The sequence below is a fragment of the Galeopterus variegatus genome, unplaced genomic scaffold (genome assembly GCF_000696425.1).
Source record: "Galeopterus variegatus unplaced genomic scaffold, G_variegatus-3.0.2 Scaffold1382, whole genome shotgun sequence".
NCBI classification, from domain to species: domain Eukaryota; kingdom Metazoa; phylum Chordata; class Mammalia; order Dermoptera; family Cynocephalidae; genus Galeopterus; species Galeopterus variegatus.
The window spans coordinates 240,629-268,054 of record NW_007727493.1 but is presented as its reverse complement, the minus strand read 5'-3'; the positions used below and the strand labels follow the sequence as shown (position 1 = coordinate 268,054).

The following is a 27,426-nucleotide window of genomic DNA, read 5'->3' as shown; positions in this document are numbered from 1 at the left end:
GTTAAGTAGACCAACCAACTCAAGGCAACTGCAAATTAGTGCAAAAATATCAGGCAATACAACAGTTTTCTGATAATATATATAATTAATTATATTGAACATTCACTGCCAGTCATGTTATATCTCAAAAAAAAAAAAAAAAAAAAAAAAAAAAAGGCAACCACTAAAGATACCAATATTATACCATTAATTTTGAAAATGTGTTTTAATCCTGCCCCATACCTAAACTTTGTCAAGAGGCTTCTACTCATTTTGCAGATAAAATCTCTCTTGGTTAGTTATGTTGCATAAATATTTAAGAATTGTAGATTCTGTGTTTCTTGGTTTTCATGGTGATTGGGAAGAATAGAAAAGAATTGCAAGCATAGTATTTCAGCACAGATATGTGTGTGATGTAAATTAAAACTGTTCTATAAACTATAAGTTTCAAACAAGTATAATTGTTAAGCAAATAGCAGGAAATTTTGCTGTGGGGATTGTTCGATGCGACAGGGTATTTTAAGGGGGTATTTATGCCCAAGGTGATGATTTCTCTCCCTAGTAAGCTTTTAAATATGTGTAGGTACCTATGTATCCCTCTTAAAGTCACCTCTAAAAACTCAAAAAGTAAAATTTGCACACTGAAATTCTTAAATGGTTCTGAAGGTAAAAGCTGAAAAGTTGGGTTATCCAGTCTAACAGAGAACAGAGACTGTGCCGATTATTTTAATCTCCAGAAGGAATTTTATAAACTATTTTGGGAATAATGCTTGTCTTCACACAGGGCAAGTAAGAGGTTAATTATTAGTGTGGATTCCTCTTAAAAGGAAATTAGAGGAAAATTTTCTACATGAGAACATATATTCTGTACCATGATTCAAGGAGGCAGAGTAAGGAATATCTATATGAGCGTGCATTTTTACATTAGTACATGGTTCCCAAAGTAAAATTTTTACAGGTAAAATTGTTTTTCACAGCTATTGTTATTCCATGTGCTTTTATACTAATTTTTGCTTATTTTATTACTGTGTAATTTGACTTTTTTTTACTTTAGAATTCCTAATGTCTATTGCCTCAAAAATGTTTTCAGCATTCTGTTGTATACATTTTCATTTGTTAAGAAGTCACTTTTTCTCTAGAGCAATGGATTCTTATTTTTATATGACTCAACAAAATCAATACAACCAACTTGATTTATAACAGATTTTACTGGGCTGTTCTGATTAAATAAATAAAAGAAAGAGAAATGAGAGAATGGAAGTTTGGGAACCTTACAGAACCTAAGTATCTATCAAACGTTTATTTGTACTCCTATGATATTTCAGAATTTCTTAGGGTTCCTAAGGACACTGTTTCTTTTGAGTAAGTATAAAATGCACTACTAGCCTGGAATAAATAAATAATAGCCAAGACAGTAAATGCTACAGAACATTTTCCCAAGTTAATATAAAATTCCAAACTTGGGAAAAATGAGTAGTAATACATTTCAGAAGCAGCTATATATATGTTTTTAAAATATGATGCTTTGGCTTACTGTTTTCTTAAGGCTTTTTGTGTTTGGGCTTCCTTAACATTAACATTAGTTCAGAGTAAAGTTTATGGTTCTATGAATATTAAAAATTCTGCTTAAATATTATTTTAACATAACATACATTGTAGTAGTTTTCTAAAAATAAAAAAAATTTCCCTCCCATTCAGTGGTTTTGTTTTTCTTCGACTTATCTGTCCTGCCATCCTGAATCCACGGATGTTTAATATCATCTCAGGTAATCATCTTTTGATAAAATTTGAATAAGAATAAACAGCTTCAAACTACTTTGTAAAAATACTTGTTTTTTTTCTTTTAAATATGATTTTTGTTGTTGTTGTTCTGTATTATCAATTCTAAGACAGGGTAAAGCATTCCAAAGTGCCCTTCCCCTTTTCTCCCTTACACTTCTTTAGCTTCTTTCCATTTTACATCTTAACTTTTCTTCACTCCAATATCTGAAGCCTGAGATGGCATGATTAGACACATTCCACTTATTTTTCATTCCTACTTATGTCTCAAACACTTATTAAGATGACTTTTTTTTTTTCCTTTTTTTGTCTTTTTTACTGACCGGTAACGGGATCGCAACCCTTGGTGTCGCGCCCGTACCAGGGACCGGCAATGGGATTGCAACCCTTGGTGTTGCGCCCGCACCGCGCTCAGCCAGTGAGCGGGAACTGGTCTCCACATGGGATCCGAACCCTCGGCGGGAGCGCCACTGCGCTCCCAAGCGGTGCACTCTCCAGTGCGCCACCGGGCTGGCCCTTTTTTTTTTTTTCCCCCTGCCTTTTTTTTTTTTTTTTGACCGGTAAGGGGATAGCAACCCTCAGCACGGTGTGGTCTGCACCAGCTTAGCCAATGAAGCGCACTGGCCATCCCTATATAGGATCCAAACCCGCGGCCTCGGCGGTACCAGCACTGCACTCTCCTGAGTGAGCCACAGGGCTGGCCCTAAGATGACTTTTTACAGCCTGCTTCTTAGCTTTTGAAAGTTGGGAAAAGTTCTGTGTACTTAACCAATGTTAAGACTGCTGCAAGGTGGAGCTTCTTTAAGATCAAGTTAAAGTTGTTATCTACAGTTGCAATAGTGTTCTGTATTTATGAAGAAAGTGACTTTGTTTTCTCTCATTAGGGATTTTTTTTTTTTTTTTGTCACCAGGTATATAATGTTAATCGGCCATTTTAAACTCCAGTTTTGCTTATTACCTATATGTCCATTATGGAATGACTCTCAGATGTTGTAGGTTTCTTTCAAAAGAAGGATAACAGTGATATTTGTGACTTCAAATGTAATAAATGAGCCATTATTAACAGAAGGAATCTGAACCATTTTTATGTAGTAATTTGAAGCTCAAAGTAGTATTAAAAATATTTTGGAGGGCCTGCCCGTGGCTCACTCGGGAGAGTGCGGTGCTGATAGCACCGGGGCCGCGGGTTCGGATCCCATATAGGGATGGCCGCTTGGCTCACTGGCTGAGTGTGGTGCTGACAACATCAAGCCAGGGGTTGAGATCCCCTTACCGGTCATCTTTAAAAAAAAAGAAAAAAAAATAAAATAAAAAAAAAAAATATTTTGGAATGTCTTAATTTTTACTTTTATAGTCATCACATCTCTATAATTATTTTTTTATTGCTACTAAAATAGTTATATCTATGCATCTATTAAGAATTAAAGGTTTGGGGCCGGCCCAGTGGCGCACTGCTACAGTGCGCCGCTTGGGAAACGCGGCGGCCCTCCCACCGAGGGTTCGGATCCCACATACAGACCAGCCGCTCACTGGCTGAGCAAGATGCGGGAGCAACACCGAGGGTTGCGATCCCGATGCCGGTCCTGGTCTGGTACGGGCGCGACACTGAGGGTTGCGATCCGTTGCCGGTCACGAAAAAAGACAAAAAGGAAAAAAAAAAAAAGAATTAAAGGTTTAGGATTCTTTTGGAGGGATTTATCTAAATGTGGGAACACTAGGCAACGCTATTTATAGTCTAGCTGCTTAAGCTACAGAGAGTTCAGTCTAAAATCAGGCAGTCGTGTAGATTACCCTGTAAGATTTTACTGTTAAATAATTATCTTAATTAAGATTCAGGGCTTATATAATTTCATGTTATTCTCCTCAAAATAAAGCAGAGGTACCTGACCCTGTCTTTGTTCTTGAGCTTTAAAGTGAAACATTTGCAGTTGTGGGCTGCAAATAATGTTGGGAACAGGGAATTGGTCAGATTGCAAATTGCTAACCTAAGTGGGTTGAAATTAGCTTTGTGATTTGTCCTGAAAAGTGTGTGGAGTGACAGCCTTTTAGTGATAGAGACAAAGCTTTGAGGTATTTTGAAATATTATCAATTAGTTGGGAGTTGCTGAGTTTTTTAGTCCTCTTCACAAAACTAGAAGCACCAATAAGTGTGTTCAGTTTTTCCCTTTTAACTCGTTCTTTTGAATCATACATGTCATACATTTTTCAAAAAAACATTTATGAGTTCTGAATGGAAAGTTAAGCATTTTAACTGTAAAGAAATATTAAGTGCTAAATTTATAATGGTTTACCTGGAAGTGCCTTTGGATTGGAGTAATTACTTAAGCCCACTTCTCTTGTAGATTCCCCATCTCCTATTGCTGCAAGAACACTGATATTAGTGGCTAAGTCAGTGCAGAATTTAGCAAATCTTGTGGAATTTGGAGCTAAGGTAAAAAATGTTGATATATATATGAATAAAACTTTGACATGATCAAATCATAAAATATAGTTAAGTAAATTTTCAGTAGTTGGTATTCAGAAAGATAATTTATATTTTTGTTGATACATTTATGTTTTTAAAATGTCTTTGGATTTTACATTTTAATAATGGAACTTAAAAAAAACCATTTTAGCCATTATAGAAGACTAATTTTTCAAGATTTCAATATACTCAAATTCTCTCACTTTTAAATATAAAAATGAGCATAGTTTTAAATGTACTCCAATCTATTTTATTATTCATTTCATAATAGACATTTACTGTTTATATTAAAACTCAGATGAGTTTTTAACACACCCACACGATTACACCATACTGACTTTATATTCTGGTTGGGATCATACCATGTCACCTGCTTTTGTCACTTAATATGTGAAAGACTTTTTGCCATACCTGGAAATACATAAATTTTATTATTCTTGATGATTACTTATTATGCCATCATGTATGCACATATTAAGTAGTCTTCTATTGGGTGTTTAGTTTCCAGTTTGTCACTGTTACTGCTTTAACAAGTACCCTTTTACATACCTTTCATAATTGTCCAACTTCCTAAACTTTGGAGTATAATTACCAATTGATAAAATAAATGCATGTTTTTAGGATTTTACTATGTATTCTAAGATTGTCTGCCAGCAATAAAAAATATTTTTTTTACTCTTACCCGCCTTGCCAAAACTCAGTGGGTACTAGTTGTCTTCTTTTTTTTTTTCTAATCTGATAGGCATAGTGTTAAGTGTTTCATTAATTCATTACTTTTAAACCTTCATGTCTTTATATTTGGAATTGCCTATTGAGGCCCTTATCATATTGAATTTCTTATTGATTTTAAGAGAGTTTGTTGGTATTAACCCTTTACTGTTTTATAGAATATGTTTAAGTAGGTTTAGGATTTTAGTATGATAAGCAGTTTGCATGTATGGTTTAGCTTTTGAATTTATCTGAATACTGAGGTAGGTTATGAATAATATATTTTTCTATTACGGTTCTTATCACACTGTATTTTAATTCCCTGTAATCTCTGCAGGATTCTAACATCTGGTGTGGATCCATGTTTGTCTTGGTACTTGGCAACTAATAGTTTTTTCAGTAATTATGTTTGAATGAAAGTACAGATAAGCAATTTGTGGCTGCCAGGCTAGGTGTTATGATTTGTGTTTGAGTCCACAATTTTTTTTTCATTAAAAATACCCAGTTTCTCAGTATAGCTGTTTGCTTATATTAAAAGGAAAATACTGTCATTATATGATTAATTGTTGTGAACATGTGCTGCTACTGATGGACATAATTGGATTTATAAGAATTCTTGCTACATGTATGGTTTTTGTTATAGATCAGACAATGGTTTTTGTTTCTAATGCATATAATAAGCTTTTTATTTTTAGGAGCCCTATATGGAAGGTGTCAATCCATTCATCAAAAGCAACAAACATCGTATGATCATGTTTTTAGATGAACTTGGGGTATGTATATAATTTTCAAGTACTTTGCGACCTATAGTTAGTATAGCTGAGTTAACCCATTTAAATAACAATCTTTAGAAAGATTTTCTATACAGGAAGAAAAAAAAAGCTAAATATTCTAATTTACCTTCCTAAACAAAAAAATCTAATTTTTGTTTATGGTTGTGACCATTTAATCTTACACTAAGTGGTTTACACCAAGCATACACTATTGTTACTTTTCGACTACATGATTCGTTTTTTAGTTTCTGCCTTGCATTTGTTATGCCCTTAGCTATACCCATCTCACTGCCATGGCATTCTGTTGCCTCTTTAGTTACTTGTACTTTGCTGCTGCTGTGTGGGATTTGAAACAAGGTGGACGACCCACAGTTCTGGCCAGGTTAAATAAGTAAATAGAATGGAGAATAAGTGTTCTGTTGGCTTTTATAGGAATAAAATGCATGGATTTGGTGTTATGCTTCATTCATGCTTCATTCAGTGGGACTACCTATTCCTCGTGAGCCTTTATAAAGTGTAATTAGAAAATTAAGAATAGGATATTTTTATAATTTCCAAGACCCTACATTTCTTAGTGAAGTTGATTTTCTTGATTGAAATTGATTCAGTAGTCTATGGCCATACCACCCTGAACATGTCCGATCTCGTCTGATCTCAGAAGCTAAGCAGGGTCGGGCCTTGTTAGTACTTGGATGGGAAATTTATTCAGTATATGAAAATCTATACAAACTAAATATATTAGTAATTACTAATTACTTAGTAATTAATATATAGAAAAATCAGAAGAGTAGCATGTATGTGTGAATTGAGCCAGGTGTATGACATCAGGTGGCACTGGGGTAGGAGACTGAGGTGCCCATGTTCTGCCTTAATACATTCAGATTCAATTAAAAACAAAAGTCAACAACCACCACACCACTGTGGCAAACAAATTAGGACTGCCTGTGGGCCGCTCTTTTGCAACCTCACGTATAAAACCTAGTACAGGAGAAATTACTTATGACATATTTCTATATTTATAACGAAAGTGAAATTAAGAGGCAAATGTCCATAATATGTGAACTCTTGGGAAATTTTGAAGATCTGAATATTTCTAATTACCAAAAAACATAGTTGGTCAGTGATTGTTAATTTTTTATTTTTACTATGACAGTGTTTTAAGTTGCTGTGTGAGACATGTTTGCTATGTTAAGGCATATTTCATGGTCAGGACTCCATCACTCTTTTAGTTATGCCACACAGTCTAGCATTTCAAACTGCTTAGAAATACTCTTCCAGTCTCTTTACATTCTTCTATTCCTTTGTCACCTATATAAATCAAACTTATCTTTGAAGATTCACCTCAAAACATTATTTCCGGGGCCGGCCCGGTGGCACACTGCTACAGTGCACTGCTTGGGAGTGTGGCGGCGCTCCCGCCGAGGGTTCGGATCCCACATACAGACCGGTTCCCGCTCACTGGCTGAGTGAGGTGTGGGCGCAACACCGAGGGTTGTGATCCCGTTGCCGGTCCCGGTCCGGTACGGGCGCGACACTGAGGGTTGCAATCCGTTGCCGGACACGAAAAAAGACAAAAAAACAAAACAAAACAAAAAACATTATTTCCTTCCGGAAGCCTTTGCTGAGTCCTAAACCTGAATAAAATACGTTTGTTCAGCTTCCTAAGTATCCAGTGCATATCTGTGCTACATAAGTCTATATTACTATGATTAGTTTATACTTTTCTGTACTCTCAACTAGACTGTAAGATCTCTGAAGGCAAACTTTGTCGTGTCTTTCATCTGTAATCCTTTAGTCACTGAATGAATGAGTAACTGAGTCAATTAATGAATTAGTAAGAATGAATGTATTCTACCTATTTGTGTTTTTCTATACCATAGAAAACTGAGTGCTTTTTGCAGTTTTTAGGAATGTATAGCAAATATTGTCACCATTAGGGAAGTGTTCAGATTTATAAAAATTAAGCTCATGTTAAATTTTATTCCAGCGTTTAAAATAACATTTATATTTAGTGCTAATAATAAAGTATGATAAACTTATTATAGCAACTGAATTACTTTATTAACCTTATTTTAAGATACCATAATTAACACTGATTATTTCCACATACTTGAGCATAGTCCACAGATAATTACAAACCTGACAGGTTCTCACTGCATTTTCATAATGCAGTTCCCACTTAGATGCTGGTCATTTTAGACAAACAGCAGTGGCTTAATAATGAAATTCAGTCCAAGAATATTAAGTGTAGATTGTATTTAGTCCACGTTAACATAGTACCCACTGTTTATTTGGCATATATTCTAGAAAAAAAAAAAAAAAACTCTTTACAGATATAAATCTAATTGTTAGGAAACTCATTGTTGTTTAAGTATAGCAGTAATATTGTACCATATTCTGCCATGCTGTGTAATAAAACAAAACTTGGGTTTCACGTAAACAGAGGTTACAAAACCTGTTTTATCAGTTATCCCTGAGTATTACATTTCAATAAGAATCCTTAGAACTTTAAGAGAAGTTTGAGAATTTTAAAAATGTAAAAGAATATTGTGTTAGAATCTACCTTACCCAATTAGGATCTTTTCAGAAGAGACTATAAAGATTTGTATTTCTAAATGCAGTTTTATGATTCCCTTAAAGAATGTACCTGAACTTCCGGACACTACAGAGCATTCTAGAACTGACCTGTCCCGTGATTTAGCAGCATTGCATGAAATTTGTGTGGCTCATTCAGATGAACTGCGAACGCTCAGTAATGAGCGCGGTGCACAGCAGGTAGGTTTTTGCTAGCCTTTGTTAACGATGTTTCATTGGCACTTAAGCAGAATGTCAGTATAAGACACTCGGAGGTAACAAATAGTTGGATTCTGGTCAACATTTTTATCAGTTAAATTTTTAAGAGTCTGAATTATAATCCAAGATCTCAGCAGACAGGAATATTGGACCCCGATGGGGTCCAGTGGACTAAGATGATATGTACTTCTGATACTACAAAATGTCAAATCTTGCTCTTGAGTCTAAAATGTCAACTCTACTTGAAAATGGTGGTGTTCATATACTTTAGAGGCATAAATGAAAATGGCAAGTGAGCTAAGTCAATAACGATGTGTTTTTTTTAAATCTTTCAGTTTCTATCTCTCTTACATACACAGTGCATGGCCAAAGTGATTCTCAAATTGTGAAACACATGAGAATTAATTGGCAAGTTTGATTTTAAAAATATATATCTCAAGCTCCTTATCTAGAGATTCTGAAGTATGGCCTTGGAAACTACCAGGGATTCAGATTCAAGTGGATCATAGCTCACACTTTAAGAAACACTAGTCTACGTTAGAATTCTATCTGCTATCTAGACCAACAGATAAAGATTGGGGTATTATTGAAAGAGGTAACAGAATTTGAAGGGACTTAAAACTATGTCAGTCAGTACATATACTGAATTTATATTGAAGAACAAAATGAATTGTTTTGAATGGCCTCAGCTGGGATAAGAACCACTGAGAGGAAGTTACACAGCAATAGTTTTATAAATTGAGGCACACACTCCATAGCTCTGACTAGTTTCTTCCATAGTTTCAGGAGATAGTGAATACTATCACTGAACTGGCTAACCATTTGTCAGGGATTTTGAAGAAGAGACTACAGCATTGAGTTCGGTGATTCTCAGTTCTCTTCAACCTGAGATTCTAGAATCCAAGTTTTTTTTTTTTTAATTTAGGTAATAGTCTCACTCATTAGGGTTCATGAACTAAATAAAGAATTTTTAAAGAGACAAAGGAGCTATTTAATTTTAGGTTCAATGTAGTCATATTTCTTCCATGATTCCTTAATTTTAAAGATAGGATTTTTCAAAGTGTTCACTAGGCTGCAAGCTCATTACCCTTATGTGGTTGTCATGTGTCATTTATAATGACAGTCTGTCTTCTGGCAGGATGATCTATTCTAGAGGTTGTTCTCACCTGAAAAGATAGGAGAATGCCAAACACAAATTAACTTGTTCTCTTTTAGTGTACAAAAATTATCTTGGTTATGGCCAAAAATATTCAGTTATGGACTGAATAATAGAACCTCACAATTGTATGCTTTGAGTGGAATGCTAGTATTTTATGAATTCTTTTGCTTTGATATGGCTTTTTTCAAATCCAGGTTTCCCATCCTGAAATTTCTGACCAAGCTTTCATTTATTTACTAATTATTTTCATACCATTTTTCCTTCTGTCCAGCACGTACTGAAAAAGCTTCTGGCTATAACAGAACTGCTTCAACAAAAACAAAACCAGTATACAAAAACCAATGATGTCAGGTAGCAGACTTCGCCCCAGTGTTCTGCATGGATTCAGCATGCCCACTATGGTAATTCACATGAGTATAACATCTCCTTTGCTCTTGCCAAAAAATAGCACACCTTTCCACATTCCAGTGATGTGTGAGCTATGCAAACAAAACCCAAGATTCTGCTGGTGAATAACTGTGCCAGCAACTTTGTAAGCTATCTGTGCAGGATATTTGCACTTTTTCCACATGGAATCAATCTTTACCAACCTCTGAGCCTTGGTGTACAGATCACTTTCACAAAACAAAATGTTATGAACTTTGAAAATATATTTTCAGTATATCCAATTGCCAAAGTTTTGCTGTCTCTTGGAAAAACAACTATGAAATCAACTGACAAGAAAAGGCATTCTCTATTGATAATTGATATAACTGGATTACAGACTGTTCTTACTATAACTTCTTCCTGATTAGGAATATGACCATGACTGTTCAGTGACTTTTTTACAGTTTGTCATTATAATAGGAACAATCTTTGCTGTATACTTTTTAAAAATACTGTGCTTATTCCTCTTGCTGGAACTGGTGGAAGAAAGTATATAGAATGGATCTATTGTTCATCAGCTTTATTTTTTAAACATACCACTTATTTTGTTGGAATTGTCTAAAACTGTATTTAGATCTCATAATGCTTTTGTTAAATGTTTACAACAGTAAATAGTTTGAATTCAATAAATATTATTGGTCATTGTACTGATCAATGCATGTTGCCCATTCAACCATTTTATAGATACCAGTTTCTTTTCAGTAAAAAAAAAAAAACAAAACTAGAATGCTTTTGTTAAAAGTATCCATTCATTAATTCCAAATTGATTTTTTGTACTACCCCTTTGATTATGCAGACAACCTCATTCACTTAACTTACCCATCTTGGAACTTCTGACTACTTGTTGTATCTGCTGGATATTTAGTTTGACTGTATATTTTTATTTGCTTCTTGTATGTGTATTTTTGTGAAGCACTCACAAGGGTTAAGTTAAAAATAAAACCAAGGGATATCTTGCATAATTGATTACTTCTGTCTAAATATAGCTAAGCATTTAATTTTGTTATTTTCTTCCTCTTTCAGGGGCAGTTCAAACTTTAGCACCAGAGCAAGGCTCAGGGTGAAGAAACTTGAGATCAGTATTTTTACTAATGGTCTCTTTCGAAAAGGATTTCATTTTTTCATTCAGTATATATTAAGCAACAATTCCTTCCCTCGCATAATTGTACAAGGGAGACAAGACATTGAAAAGTATGTGGTAGAATATCATCAGTAATCCAGTTGGGTGAAATAAGAACCAAGGAGGTATTAGGAAAACCAGTTCCCACAGTAAAGAAAAATTTTCTATTGTATTTGAGTTGATATTTTAAAATAAGAAAAAAATTTCTAAAGGCCCATATTCCAAAAGCAACACTATTCTATTTCTCCAGTGTATAAAATACAGGGAAAAAAATATTAATCAAGGGTTTAAAGATGTCTGCTGAATATTTTATGCTATAAAAGGCAATTATTTGTATGGAAGCAGTTTAACCTCATGTAGATTCAATTATAGTTCAACACTGATACCAAAAAACTCAACATATCCTCTGTTCCTTTTCCTTGATATCATTCCATTCTGTCCCTTCTTATCTCTATATAACTTTCCTTCCTCTTTTCCATTCCTCCTGCTTTTTGGCTGGACTACCATAATAGTGTCCCAGTTGGTCTCTTTCTTTGGTTTACAGGATAGAAGACAGACTGGAAGGGATGTGGACTAGTGCCATCTATCTCCTAAAATGTTTTAAAGGGCAAAAAGCTCCAAGCTGTAGTGCACTAGGCACCGTGGTTCTCTCCCATTAATCACACCTGAATCTTTGGCCATACTATCCTGTCTGCCATTCCTCCGCCTGAAATGCTTCTCCCTTTTCGTTTATCAAAAAAACACAAACCTGAAAAACTTATCCTGCTTTTTATATTTTAATGACATGTTTGTCACTTATTTTAGTAGGCCCTGCAGTAACTAGCTAGACAATGTTGAAATAAAATCTGTCAGACAATTTTTTTAATGTTGCTGAGTGGGAAAATTTTCAGAGGTAAATGTGGACCTTGCTCTGATGCCAAAGTTTAAGAGATCTGAAAGGGAAACAAGAGATAAATTGTGAACATTTTGAAATTCTGTCTAGAGCCTAGCAGCAATGCTACTGAACCTGGACTGCATTGGAGAATTTTAAACTTTGGCTTCTTCCACCCTGCTTTCATTCCAGAATGAGGAGGAAACAAAAATCCAAAAAAACTCAGCTTATAATAGAAAGAATTACTAGAGAGATGAATATACATATAGTAAATATTATCCTCATATATAAAGATGTAATTAAAATGGTACCTACCCTAATGGAATGTGCTGCCTTCGATGCACTGACACTGAGGAGGTGTGGTGTATTCATACAAATTATTTACATTCAGAGCAGTGGGGTTTCTCAGAATTCCCTTCAGCCAGTTTTCCAGAAAAAAATTTGGCATCCACAATTTGGTTCCAACTACAATAGCTAACATTTATGGAACACTTGTATATGCAGATACTATTCTAATTAATCCTATGAGGACTGCACATTATTATTTCCCCCATTTTCAACTTGGGAAATGGGGACACAGAGGTATTTACCAAGGTCACATAATGAAGTAATTCATACCTAAATAATTTTGTGCCATAGTTTGTGCTTTTATATTTTTATATCAACTCATTTCAATCTGAATTAAATTTGACATATTTAAAAAAATTCCTACTAACTATAACACCTATGTGGATTCAGTTATAGTTGATCTAATAGGTTAATTATAAAACTCAATATATAATTTGCTAGTACCTACTTACCTATAGTGACTTAAGATTATCTAAACATCTACTCAAATTTTTTAACCCATTTGGAAATGTTTTCTGATAACTAATTGAAGGAAATATACATTCATTACTCAGGATAACTAGCATTCTATACCGTATAACACAGTTGAAATACTTTCTACAGTTAAGTAGTAACACATGAATAGCTAAGTATATCAGGATGGCATCTGAAAAGCTATTATAAAGATTTCTAGAGGACAAAACACATTCCTTAGCACTTTTTTTTTTGGTGGCTGGCAGGTATGGACATCAGAACCCATGACCTTGGTGTTAAAAGGCTGCACTCTAACCAAATGAGCTAACTGGACTGGCCAGCCTCCTTACCATTTTTACAGCTGACTACTAAGTTTTGGGTTTTGTGGTGCCTTTTTCCACAAAGGATAGATTTACATATCACATTTTTAAAAACAATATAGGCAAATAAAGTACAGCTTTAATTGACTATCATAAAACAACTAATTTGATGTTAAAAGATTATCTTAACCAGGTATTATTCTGGCTATTTTGAAGATATTTTTCATAAAACTACAGTGAATGGAAAAAAATTTAACAAATAGAAAATTTTAATATAGTTTGATGTTTTCACATTATACTTTTTAAATAATGTTAAATGCCAGATATGCTTCCTATTTCTGTTGGTTAGTTGGCATTGACAAATCATCTTCAAATGATTAGAAAGAGTCTACCAGGTCGTCATCAGTCCATTCTTCCTAGGAAGGAAAAAAAATGTGGTAAGGATAACACTGAAGCGTTAACCAGATTGTTTACCTCCTTGCCTCCCTTTAGGAAAATGTTCTCCTTTTACCTATGCGGATTACAGAAGATAAATAAACCAGGAAAATTTGTAGTAGTTCAATCTCACAATAATTATGGTGTGGTCTCACCAGACCATTCCAATGAGGAATAAAGGTTATAGCTGAGACCTTCTGCCTATTGATCCTTTTACCTATGCGGATTACAGAAGATAAATAAACCAGGAAAATTTGTAGTAGTTCAATCTTACAATAATTATGGTGTGGTCTCACCAGACCATTCCAATGAGGAATAAAGGTTATAGCTGAGACCTTCTGCCTATTGACTATTCATTTGCCTTGGCTTTGCCAGTTACAATTTTTTAAAAGGGGCAAAGGAAGAATCCTTGGAGAATAAGTAATAAAGCAAAAATTTAGTATGTGTGTGTATCCATGCTGCCTTCTATGAACGTAAGAAAGATTCTTCGTCAAGTACTTATACTGCTGACAGGCTAAGACAGAAGTAAGAAAAATCCCTTTAATAATGGACAGTTTACACAAAAAAAGTATGCAAAAAATGAAAAAAACCACAGCTCTATCTGTAATGCGTGTACTCTGGAACAATAAAGCTTAACAATGTGGTCACACTTAGAATGTGTAACAAAAATGACTTAAAGTTCACCTTTGGAGTAAACATACCTCATGTTTGGATTTCTTTGAGACATAATCATCATCTTCATAGCCTTTCCTCTTCTTCCTATAATTAAGCATTCTGAAGATACTTATTTTACATAAAACTACAGTGAGAGGAAAAAGTTTAACAAATAGAAAAGTTTAATTATAAGCAATCCAGTACTGGTAACAGAAAACATAAAACATCCAGGAATAAACTAGCAAGGCTATATGAAAAATAAGGCCTGGATAAATAGAACGAGATGAAGAGTAATTAGTAGGAAGATAATTTTTAAATCAATTTTTAAATTCAGTGCAATTCTAATTAAAATCCCAATAAAATTTTTCATGGAACCTTACAAATGTAACACTGATCTGTGAAAGATAATGAAAAAATAGCAAAGAGAATTTTAAAAGGAACAATGTTGGGGGACCTTGTCCCAGTTATCATTGAAGCACACTATAAAAGCTATGGTAATTAAAAGCATGGTATTAACAATTAAACAGATCCATAAGCCAAAAATGCCTATGAATACACAGGAACTTAATCTTAGATAAAGAGTATTTCAAATAACTAGGAAAGACATGGAATATTGAAAAATGGGCTGGGACAAAAATTAATATTGGGAAGCAAATTATTAAGTGATTATCTCACACCATTCACAAACTAAGTGGTTTTAACAGCCAAACAAAAGGCAAAATAAATACTAATTTAAGAAAGGCATTCAGATATAAAAGCATAAAGCAAAAGAAATTTTCTATATATTAAAAATGAAAAGAAACAATAGAATAATTATCATATATAAAAAGATGAGTATACAGAATCTACAAAGCACTACAAATCAAAATAATGCCTTATAGTAACCAAGGAGGAAAATGCAAATTAAAATATCAATATGATACTATTTTTTTCATCCAGACTGCCAAAAGCTAAAGATTGATAATATTAAATATTGTACAATATGTATGAAAACATTAATGCAAAGAAAAAACAAAAAAACATTTCATATACAGATATATACATACACAAAGAAAAGGCTGGCAAGGGTAAATGCCAACTGACATGTTAACTTCTGAGGTCATGACAGAGATTTGGGTATTGGTCAAAGAGAACTTTGGTTTTATCTGTTTTGAATGACTTAATGGCAATACAGTTCTTGTGTAATGAAAAACAAAGTTAAAGGATTTTAAAGATCAAGGAAAACAAATACTTTGTCCTAAAATAGTAGTTCTCCTAGTGTGGTCCATGGACCAGTGTTGATCCATAAACTACTTCCAGCCTGCAGTGAGATTAAATACCAAAATTGTGTGTTTAGAAACTTTTATAGCAATTTGAGATATTTTTATGACTGTTGAATCGAATAATAAAATTTGAGCTTATATTTTGTCTTTTTTTCCCTAATAATTCATTTTTTATTGTATTTTACAAAAGTATATGTCTATAATGAATTTTTTAAAAAAGTCCTTCATAGACAGTTGGTGAGGTACTCAGAGATGTAGAATTTGTTTGGTACAGTATAAAGCAGATGATAACTAAGTAAAATGTAAACTCTGACAGGAATTTTGGATTATGGTCCAATCACTTGCTAGAAAGGTAGTATTTAATAGTTTAATGGTCTAATCCAGGGATTGATAAACTTTTTCTTTAAAGAGACAGTAAATATTTTAGGCCTTGCAGGTCATATAGTCAGTCTCTGTCACAACTACCCAACTTTTCTGCTGTAGTGTGAAAACAGCTATAAATAATACATAAATTAATGAATATGCTGTGTTCCAGTAAAACTGTATTTCTAAAAAACAGATGGCAGGCCAGACTTGGGTGATGGGCCAGTTTGCCAATCACTGGTCTAAGCCCATTTCAAAATCAGTGTGAAAATAACATAATCAGTGCAGCAATACTTTTCATTAAAGTCAACATTTTTCTTTCTTCTCTGTAACCACTCTGTAACATTCCCATTACTCCTGAAACCCAGGAATGAAATCTACCAGTTCCAAGTTCTTTGTTAACCCATACTTTGCAGTTATAGCTACGACTATAATAAAACAGTCCTATATTTGCACATTTTGTAAGTCCCTGGATGTCCCCCGTACTACAATTGCATAGTTAAGGAATCTGAGTCGTGTACCTTATCTGAAAGGCCTTGGAATGTTGTTCTGGCTTCTTATACATATCCAGTAACATATTCACCAATTATAGAGATCAAAATATCTCAAATGCATCTTAACCGTAAGGTACCACAGCTAATTCTCATTGAATTTTAACAAATAAGATAGGAGAACTTTAGAATCAGAATGCTTTCCAAAGAAAACAAAATATTAGTTTCACCATTCCTATTACCTGTCCAAATACCCAACTGCTTCAACTCCTAAATGATTAAGTTTAAGTGGATCCTTCCATTTGCAAAGCATAAAATGTATATATTCCTATTGGTTCTGTCTTCAATACAAAGTGTGTCATCGAAAGAAAATATGCCAAGTTTCCCTACTCCAACTAAAATTTGTCTGGAAAAATATACTTAATCCTTAGACCAGGTATTAGACCTGCACAGATAGCAATGATTAAAATGGCAGGAAGAAGTTCAGGGATTCACTAAGAAGAGCCTGAGATGCAAGCCAAAGAACACATTAGCCATAGCAGGATCAGAACCGTATGATAAAAGCCAAATTATTATCTTGTATTTAATACTGTTAGATATGTCCACTCAGAAAAAATCTGATTTAATGTGGTAAGTCAATTTTCCCCAGATGAACAAACATTTACCAATGAAATGATTTAAAGGACCAGTTAGAATGGATAGATCATATCTATTCATGAACAACACTGTCACATCTACTTACGTAGTTATATTAAGTGCAAGCTCGGCAGAATGACATCGCTCCAACTTCTGTTTCAGAACAGCAACTTCTTCAGGTCTGGGTGGTTCACACTTTTTTACTAAGTTTCTCATGCCTGTGTGGAGATACAAAAAAATTTAAACTGAATAATAAAAAGCCTTGTTATATCGAATAACTTCCCATCTTATCGATAGGGAAACAATAACAAAACACTCTTGAAATTATATGATTATTCTTATCTGGATTTGTATCATTCTGCATTAAAATCCAATAAACACCATACCTTTAGTTGAAGTAATTATGGCTCACTTCTGTTTAGCCTATATCACATATAGCATAAAAATAAACATGCTGTGTGATCTACTTAGTATTAATTTTTTGCAAATCTTAACCATGGTCACTTTTTGCTCAGTTTTAAGGCTTTTAAAAAAAAAAAATCCCTACATGACTAATTAAACATGCTTTATTCCCTACCACCAACCATATTCATAATATGCTATTCTACAGATGGTGGGCCAAGGGTGTGCTTCTTGTTTACAAAGGAAACTTATCACATAACATATAATGAAGGGAGGATAAAATGTGTCAATATCAATATAATGTGTAAAACCAAGTCAATGATCCTTTGCTATAACAAAATGCAGACCCTATACAAAAATGTCCCTTTTAGATTAAGGGCAAACTACTATAGTAACTTTATAATTGCAAAAATATCTTCAACCTGATCTTATTTGTTATTTAACTATAATAAGCCAAAGAATACAAATCTCAAAATTTATTAGAGGAATGATAAGAGATTCAGGGCTTCTTATTAGCCAGGCATTTGCTTCAAATGGGTATTACTACTGACATTCCATAATGCAAATCAGTGTTTTCAAATGAATTAATACTTGTGACTCAATACCCTTAGGACAGTATCCATGTTCTGAAAAATTATGAATATCCTAATACTGTTAAAGCTGAGTATTTTATGAAGAACTATTCTCATTTTATATTAAAATAAGTGGAGCAAAATTAAGGTACTGAGAAGAAATCAGTAATAAAACTGTGAGCTATAAAATAAGTACAGCAGATTATCTTTAAGGCCCCTTCTATCTACTAAATTCGATGATCCTAATATCTATGGTCAAATTACAATTAGCTTTGAAAGTGAACCCTCTACTGTTATAACTGAAGACCTACAGTTTATGATTCATTAATCACACTTCCATCAAAGAGGAAAGCCCTCAAGATCACTTCAAGCAGAGAATCAAGAAATGATACCTATGTGCCATAAGCATCTTATCTTTTAAAACATAAAACACATATATACATACACCATTTATTATCATCCAAGATCAAAATCTTCAGTTTTATATTCTATTGGTTTATTCAATATTTAATTACAAAGTGAATAAGAACAACTGGCGCAAAAAAGTTTGGAACAAACACACAGATTGACTTTTAACCCTGAAGAGTAGCCTAGCAGCCATGAGCATTCAGTGTACCAAGGGCAAGAATGAAGAAAGGAGAGGACTGGCTAATCCAGCCAATCAGTTAAATGGAAAGTCTACTCTCAACCCTTAAGATGGGGTTTCTCAACACCAGCACTAATGACATTTTGGGCTGAAGCACTCTTTGTTATAAAGGGCTTATATTAGTTTCCTGAGGACACTATTACAATTATCACAGACTTGTTGGCTTAAAACAACAGAAATGTACTTTTCCTTATGATTCTGGGGCGCAGGAGTCTGAAATCAGTTTCACTGGCCCAAAATCAACGTGTTGGCAGGACCACACTCTCTCTGGAGGCTCTTAAGAAAATCTATTCCTTCCCTGTTCAGTTTCTGGTGGCTGTCAGCATCCTTTGGTTTATGGCCACATCACTCCAATTTTTAAGGCCAGCTTCTTCAAATCTCTCTCTGCTGTCATAACATTGCCTTCTCTGGGTATGTCAAATATCCCTCTACCTTTCTCATAAGGATGTTTGTGACTGCATTTAGTCCTCACCTCAATAATCCAGATTCATGACACCATGACACCATCTCAAATTCCTTAACTTACCTGCAAAAACCCCTTAATCTTTTTGGTTGGGGTGTTTCTGTTTTTTTTTTTTTTTTTTTTTTTTTTTTTTTACTCCATGTAAAGTAACATTCACAGGTCCCAGGAATTAGGACCTGAATATTTTTTAGGGAGCCATTTTTCAGCCTAGCAGGGGCTGTCTGGTGCATTGTAGGATGGTTAGCAGAATTCTTACCTCCACCCACTAGATGCCACTGGCAGTCACTACCAGCCTCCAAGTTGTGACAGCCAAAAATGTCCCCAGACATTGCAAAAATCACCCCTGGCTGAGAACCACAGCCTTTGTAATATCAACTAACAAAATGACTAGCAAATGGCACATATTAACCAGTTAAAACATTGATTTATGTGCAAAATGGAAGTTCCAAATTTAAACATTATCCTTAGTTCCCTTTCTTTAGATCTTTTTCACATATTTGTACATACTTTAAAAGGATACTGTTTTAAATCTGTAAAGCCCTTCTGAATCTGATTATATTTCACTCTTGTGATAAGTTCTATGAGTGAATACTTCCTTATGTAGACCTTCCGTTTTTCTCCACCAATGTTATCTTTCATGCATCCATGATACAATAATTCAATGAATATAAATCTAAACATAAATCTGTGTTATCTCAAGTTACATAGCAAAATGATATTTAGAAAGTAGCTGTGTAATGGAAGAATATTTTATAAAGTGTTATGTTTTACTTACTTTTCATTATATCTAGTAACTGTGACAAGCAAGTTCTATTCTCTCTCAGCATCAGACTCTCTGATAAATAACTGGTAAAGAAAGGAAAAAGGTTTTAATCTATTGAAAACATACAGAATATTGAGAAACATGACATCATCAATTATTTTCCTCCATGTTCATTTCATCAAGGGCAATTTTGAAATTATTTTAAAACATTACATAACAGTACTGAACTCCATAAAAGTATAATCTACAACTCTTACTTTACTACCACTTTTCTTAGATTAAAAGATATTTAGTATTCAAAGTTAACTTACTTAAATTTTATAGTATACATATATAAGCTTTCGGAGGGAAAATAGTAAGAAAATAACAGCAGTAATACCAAGTACAATATCTACCTGTTTAATATAGAAACCCTGAGTCAACCTCATTTTACAGATGAGGAATCTGAATTACAAGGATGAATAAGTCATGATCTCACAACTTACTCAAAGTAATAAAGCTAGCAAATAGTAGAGCTGGAATTTGGCACTAGTAAGGATTCTCTCTCCAAATAATATCAAGGCTACGTGACCTACAGTTGCACTCCTTGGGAGTAACAGGTATTCAAGCCAATGAGAATATCACCCTGTGCTCTAGAAACCTATTACATCTTATTTCATCAAGTCCAAATCAAACGTGTTAATACTTTTCCATCAATGCAATATAAAGTTCAATTACCTATTTTTCTCAGAACCACTGACAGTATGAAGATTATGAAAATATAATTTTCTATATTTCAATTTTTAGTTACTCTGAGGATTTATGTACCTGAACTTGATCTATAATTGATAAAAGCCCAAATGAACAGGTTCTCAAAGCATGAGCAGTTTTTCAAACATAAATGCAAAGTATTAATTTTTCTCTTGGGGAAATAAAGTTACAAAAATACAAAGCCATGCTTTAAGAACTGTTAGCTGGCTGGTTAGCTCAATTTACAAGGAGCACAGAGTTGATAACAAGAAGGGCAAGGATTCGGATCCCCATGCAGGCCAGCCACCAATCTTTGTTGCTATATGTCTTTTAAATTAATCAGATTATTAAAATTTTATTACAAATTTTGATAACTAAGTTTGATATTACATCTTCATCATCTATTGTGGGAATTAATTTTGGATATGGAAACCCATAAGTAATGTATATCTGGTTATAAATAATTCAAAATAACTAAATTAGTTTTTTCCTTTCCCTTTTCTCCCTAAAACTCCTCATGCTTTTGCCATCTTCCTTCACTTTTGATTTCTTAAGCATAACAATGATATATTTGGTTCTGAGAGTTAGCTGACCAGACTCTTTACCTCTGTGAAAGATTTTTAAGTTAGCGACTTTCTTTTTCTTTTTTTCTTTTTTTTTTTTTTTGGTACTGGCCAGTGCAGGGATAGGTTAGCAACTACTCTTAATCTCAATTCTAAATTAGAATTTTAATTTTAATATTCTGATTTTTTTAAATCTACAGGCAAATAAAAATACCTAAAGACTCAAACTAGAAGATAAGAAATAAAGCTCTAAATCCACAAGAGCAGAGGACCCAGAAATAATAATACAACATCCTATGAGCAGTAATCTGAGGCACTGTCCAGAATATGACAATAGCACAAGGGCTTTCCCTTTTTGAAATCAGCAATAAATGTAAATGCACCTTCCACATACAGCAAAGTTTGCCTGTAAATCAGCTGTAAGTTAAAAATGATGAGAGCATTCACCTAAAGAAAAAAAAAAAAAAAAAAAAAAAAAAAAAAAAAGCTCAAATGTCTACCGTCTCTGGGAATGCTACAAAAGCCTATTTAATTTGCAATGAACACAAGGTACCACAATTTCAATACTGCCTATATGGAATTATAACTAACTAAACCTCTAAGACAAAATAAACTCTAATATGGACCTTAGGATGCTTCTTCCCTTTCTATCTACATAACTAAAATCCACTGGAGAATTTGCATATACACAGCTTAAGAGAAGATGCTTGAACAGATTACTCAAACTTTTGGTTATCTGAATTGTGGAAAAAAAAATTTTTTTTTTCCTTACAGAATGGAAGTTCCACACCTAAACTCCATAGACATCAATTATTTAAATGGTTATCTTTCCTAACTAGGGCAGGGATTTATATTTGTTCATTCTTACACTCCTAAAGTGTAGTACAGTGCATAGTAGTACATAGAAGGCACTCAATAAATGTTTGCTTGGCAAATAAATGGAAGTATAAATCACTTTGGGATTAAATATAAATATTTATATACAGCTGTATTTATAAAGAGAAAGCATACCATAAATAAAACAAAATACAAGCCCCACTATCCCTTATCTTAGATGCAGCAGTGTTATGAAATTCATAACTGCTCATGTCTTATTAGAAAAGTAACGGTATACATAATATGAAATGTGAAATACCCCAGTGATGCCTGGCCAGCATCCTATAATCAGGAATATTAATATTTCTGCAAAGAAACATATAAATATTCCTACTAAGTACAAGAAAAACTAAATCACATCTGTTCATGTTTGCTGCCATATTATCAATAGATTTTGAAATTATGGATTTCAACTTTCCCAATCACAAAGGATATAAAGGATTACAGCCACAAATGAACCTTACTTAAAAGCTCAGCATGTAAAATAGTTTTTAAGAAAGTTTTATCATCTATTTCTAAGAATGAAATCATGCAGAACTTCGAAGGTCATATATAGAGAAATTAAATGTAGAAACTAAAAACTAATTTGCTGCTAGCCTGTGCTTCAGTTAGTTATCAATGAATATGATAACATAATATAGGTATATTAATATTTAATTAATCTGTGCACAAGATACTGTTTTAAGAATCATGTACGTGCTAATCACAGAGCCTGGTTCTCAGTGTGCATTTATGTATTAGCTATTGCTATTTATGTTTCAATTACAATACATTTGGACATCCCCTAAAACCCTACTCATTCAACAGGTTTTTACTGAAACCCATGTATCACACATGCTCTCCAGCGAGGGAATGATGATAAAACAAGGCAGACATATCTGCTGAATTCAAGTCGCTTACCAGTTCATAAAACTTCTAAATTTGCCTTGTAGTGACAACTATATCAGTCGAGGATCACCTGTTGTACTTCTACTTTAGTCATAAATGTATTCTCTTAGCTCAACAATACTTTGCTTAATTTTTAAAGATTTCCTTAAAAGGCGATTTCATTTCTTCTCTCACCAACCTTCCCAACCACAAGAGACATAAAGGACTACAGCCACAAATTAACCTTACTTAAAAGCTCAGACTTCATGAAGAAATGAACTGAGTGACTGAATCTGAATCTAAAACACAAATCAATACCTTTCCATAGTAATTCCAGCCCTGGAGGCACTAGATAAAATGGCAGTCAGGGCAATTTGTGAAGGCGTGTACAAAAGGCAAGCATCCGTCAACGCAATTCTGTTAAGAAAGTCATCAGCTGTTTTCCTCAAAATCTCTGGATTCTCCAACATGGGGTAACGAGTCTAGAAAGAAAGTTTGCAAACATTACCATTTCTGAGGGTTTAATGGAGTAATAGCAGTTGAAAAATATTTATATTCACCAGAAAGTGCTTAACATAAAATGATTTTATAAAAGCAACTCCTTTCCTATACCCCAACAAGAAACGATCTTTCCATGTAAGATTGTTTCGTAATCATCATAGAATGTAGCAAAATTGCAGTCATTAAATTCTGAATATTTTCCTTGATCTGTCTTCTCTGATATTATTCTGTAATTCAGTGGCTCTCAAACTTTTTGAACACAACCACCCCACAGTAAGACATATATGCTTTAAGATAACGCACCTAAAGTTCCCAGCACTTGACATTATTCTCAATTTACTGAGGAGAAAGGAAGAAAGGCAAAGGGAGGCTCTTAGAGATTTCACTGGGTCTAAAGTAGACCCAAGAAATACATATTCCCAGGTAAACACTTCCCAGGCTTCTATTTACTTTTACAAATGAACCTTGGTTTTATTAAAACCAACTAGACTTCCTCAAATACCTACAGAATTATTTTTAGAGTATGTCCAAGTAATATGGAAGATCTCATATTTCCTCACAATTCCTCATATCCTTTAAGATGAACTCTAAATCCTAAATCCTAAGATTTATTTCAGATACCACATTCAAGACCTGGAGCAGTAAGAAATTTTTCCTACACTCTGAGACAAAATGTCCAGACTCAATTTTGCAGTCACACCCATGCCTTGTTATTATCCAAAATGCCTGATCTCTGATACAACCAATTCAGACTCTCCACTCTGACCACAAATGCCTCTTTTCCCAATACATTTGCTCCATTACTTGACAGCTATTCTCCCTCTGCAGAACCTTTGACCACTTATCCTCTACATGCTTACACTCACTAGGGTCCTCTGGTCCTCATTTCCCTCCTAAATTCCCTGCCACAATTTGCTGCCAACACATTTCTGGAAAAACTTCAACAGTACTTGAACGCAACCATCTTTTTGCTTTGCAACTATACCCAGATTTCCAGGTACTGCCAGAGAAAACCACACAACAAAGAGGTCTGATGTTACTATGAACTTATCTTCCCTGACCTCAGCAAGGCTTTTAACACTGCTTAGCAATGACAATCCTTCATAGAAAATTTGTTCTCCCATTTTTCAGTGACTATGGTAAACATTTTCCACCTGTCTCAGTGTCGTTGGTAAGTCTCACATTCCAACACTCTCAGAAAATGATCTCTGCTCATTACAAAAAAAGGCCATGAAAGAGTAATTCCCTCTAACGCCAGTTATCCTATCTTGCTGCAAATCCCAAGCCGAACCCTATAACTTACTCCAAAGAGAAACTTGAGATATATATTTTCCATTTTTCCTTTAATCTTTCTCTCACTACTAGCTACCTGCATCAGCATTTAACTATGCATCAGTCTCTTCATGAAAACAAAATGCAAACACAAAAAACCCTCCCCCAGACAGAAACCCAAGGTTCTTCCTCTGTCCTCATTCTCTATATGCAATCAGTCCTCAAGTTCTGTTGACTCTACCTGCTATCTCAGAAGTCCACAAAGCTCTCTCTATACCCACTGCCACTATGTAAGTCAAGCCAATCTTCATCTTTTGCCTGGACTACTCTTAACAGCACTGCTATCCCTTCATCCATTCTAATCCATTCTCCACAACATACCTGGCACACACAGATGCACAATACATATCTGATGCAGGTTGACCCATAAGGCTGCCAACGGGACTGCTTTAAGCTGCAAACTAATCATGGCACTCTCTAAACTTAAACCTTTCACTGGCTTCCCTTTGCTATATTCAAAATTTTTAACATTGCCTCCACAGTCTAGACTCTGCCATCTTCTCAGGCAGCAGCACTCTGTGGCACTCTTCCCCCTATATCTCTAGGTTCTGTTTTGGTTTTTTAATGCACCATGGTTTCTTGTATGAGCCTTTGACCAGGGAGGCCTCTCTGACTGAAATGCCCTCTCTTACCTAATTCTTATTCTTGCTCTAACTTTCACTTTAAATGACACTTTCTCAGAAATGTCTTCCTTACCCCTCAATCTGCTATCTCCCTCTAAGATATCTTGTATTTTCCCCTCTGTAACATTTAGCACACTGGATATACAGTTGGCCCTCTGTTCTGTGGATTCCATATCCATGAATTCAACAGACTGCAGATCAAAAATATTTGGGGGGAAAAACATAGTACAACAATAAAAAATACAAATAAAAAGCAATACAGTATAACAACTATTTACATAGCATTTACATTATATTAGGTATTATAAGTAACCTAGGGCTGGTTTAAAGTACACAGAACAATGTGTGTGGGTTATACGTAAATACTATGCCATTTTATACATGGGACTTGACCACCTGCAGATTTTGGTATCCTCGGAGGTGTACGATGATTGTCTAAACCATTAGATTGTAGGGTCCATGAAAGCAGATTTTGGTATCCTCAGGGGTGTATAATGTATTCTCTAAACCATTAAACTGTAAGGTTCATGAAAGTTGAGAGTGCTCCTGTCTTGTTTCTGGCTACAACCTCAAGTACCATGCTTGGCATATAGAAGGTATACAAATTGAGCAGCTCAACTGAGATGAAAGAACCGGTCTTAATATATTTAAAGTTCTTATAGAAGACTTTAACAGAGTTAATTGTCCAAATGCTAAACTTTTACAAGTATGTCATTCTGACAGTCACAATGTAGCTTCTCGAGATCAGTCTACATTTCTGATGGTGATATAGTGCTCAGTTTCTATAGCCTGAAATGCTGACTCAAGAATATAAAAGCAGCAGCATTTCAGCTGCTTCCCTACAAAGGGTGATATCCATAAGGTCTTCTAAATCCTTGCTCCACACAGGCCACAAAAGAAATCAAAACTGTTTTTTACTGTTCAGTTTTCCATCGCAATCAGTGGAGTCAGTTGGCTGGAGTAGTTTTCTGTTCTTGTCTTATATAAGGAAACCTGTGTATTTATCTTAGGATACTCTCTTCTTAGATAGATAGATTAGATGGATAGATGGATAAATGGATAAATAAATAAATAAAGACCACATTTAAAAACTAAAAAAAAAAAAGGAAAGAAAGAACCAGTCTCTGATGTCTGTTGGACTTTATTCAGCCTATCCAAGTCCTCTTGTAGGGCCAAAACAACTTAGGTAACTTTTGTCAATATTTATTTACTTATATTTAATGCCTGTAGTGACTCAAATTCACAAAGCATTAAGTATATAAGTCACTTAGCAATCTTCTAGTTTAAATTTCAGACTTCTTTTTATGGTTCTTTAAATCAAAAGGCCCAGATCCATAACAGTATACTTCAGAATTAGAAGATTTATCTTAGCCTTCAAAAGCATTACTCTAAACAATAGTTTTCACAATGTTCCCTGGACCAGGATTTGCAGATCACTAAATGAGAAACTCTGGAGTCTCACCCAAAAATTTGAGTTAACAAGCTCCCCAGGTAATTCTGATGTACACTGAAGTTTGAAAAGTATTGCCCAAGAAGTCCAGGCAGACTCAACGGTTGCACCCATGCTGTAATAATTAGGATGATTACAAGTTATAAAATTTTGTATTCTTTTAGTTAGATAACAATAGCAAAGGAGTACACTCCACTAGTTTATTTTGTATCAACAAGTTTACCTTTAAATCAATGAGGAAGCCCTCAAATGGTCTGTAAGGATTGTGCACAATAAGGTGAAAATTAAGTTGCTGTATAAGAAGTAATTCATATTCCAAAATCTGTTCCAGTGCCTTCTCCCGTCCTAGAGGACTCTCCCGAAGGTTTCCAACAAACTGAAGACTCGATACATTGAATTCATCTACTTTGCAGGCCAAAAATGCACAAGTGAGCCTAAAGGAAAAAATAAGGGAAGGTAGAGAGACATGCCTATACTTTGAGAAATACCTAAATATTTTGTTTCTAAAATTATGTTCTAAAATTGCATATTAGTCGCAAATGACTGTGCTAGACACTGCAAGAAATTAGGAAAAAAAAAAAAAAAAAAAAAGGAAGTTCCTATAA

At 34.2% G+C, this 27,426-nt stretch overlaps 2 protein-coding genes across 4 annotated transcripts in view; one reads left to right on the top strand and one right to left on the bottom strand.

Annotated features, from left to right (window-relative positions):
- RASA1 (RAS p21 protein activator (GTPase activating protein) 1) overlaps positions 1 to 10,732 on the top strand; it is a 98,582-nt gene extending 87,850 nt beyond the window's left edge. For both annotated transcript variants that reach the window (XM_008576639.1, XM_008576641.1), the window contains exons 21-25: positions 1,678 to 1,745; positions 4,101 to 4,189; positions 5,626 to 5,703; positions 8,344 to 8,478; positions 9,927 to 10,732. In XM_008576639.1, the coding sequence (XP_008574861.1) occupies positions 1,678 to 1,745; positions 4,101 to 4,189; positions 5,626 to 5,703; positions 8,344 to 8,478; positions 9,927 to 10,010 (454 nt within the window). In that variant the 3' untranslated portion in view covers positions 10,011 to 10,732. The remainder of the gene's footprint in view (positions 1 to 1,677; positions 1,746 to 4,100; positions 4,190 to 5,625; positions 5,704 to 8,343; positions 8,479 to 9,926) is intronic.
- Positions 10,733 to 13,312: 2,580 nt separating this feature from the next.
- CCNH (cyclin H) overlaps positions 13,313 to 27,426 on the bottom strand; it is an 18,217-nt gene continuing 4,103 nt past the window's right edge. Inside the window, exons 4-9 of one of the 2 annotated variants that reach the window (XR_550772.1) lie at positions 27,045 to 27,255; positions 23,234 to 23,397; positions 19,893 to 19,963; positions 17,141 to 17,252; positions 13,846 to 14,387; positions 13,313 to 13,704 (exon numbers count right to left, since the gene is read on the bottom strand). Coding sequence is in view for 1 of the 2 variants with exons in the window: in XM_008576642.1 (XP_008574864.1) it covers positions 13,571 to 13,609; positions 14,330 to 14,387; positions 17,141 to 17,252; positions 19,893 to 19,963; positions 23,234 to 23,397; positions 27,045 to 27,255 (655 nt within the window). In the remaining variant the exon portion in view is untranslated. The remainder of the gene's footprint in view (positions 13,705 to 13,845; positions 14,388 to 17,140; positions 17,253 to 19,892; positions 19,964 to 23,233; positions 23,398 to 27,044; positions 27,256 to 27,426) is intronic. The other variant, XM_008576642.1, reaches the window with a different exon arrangement.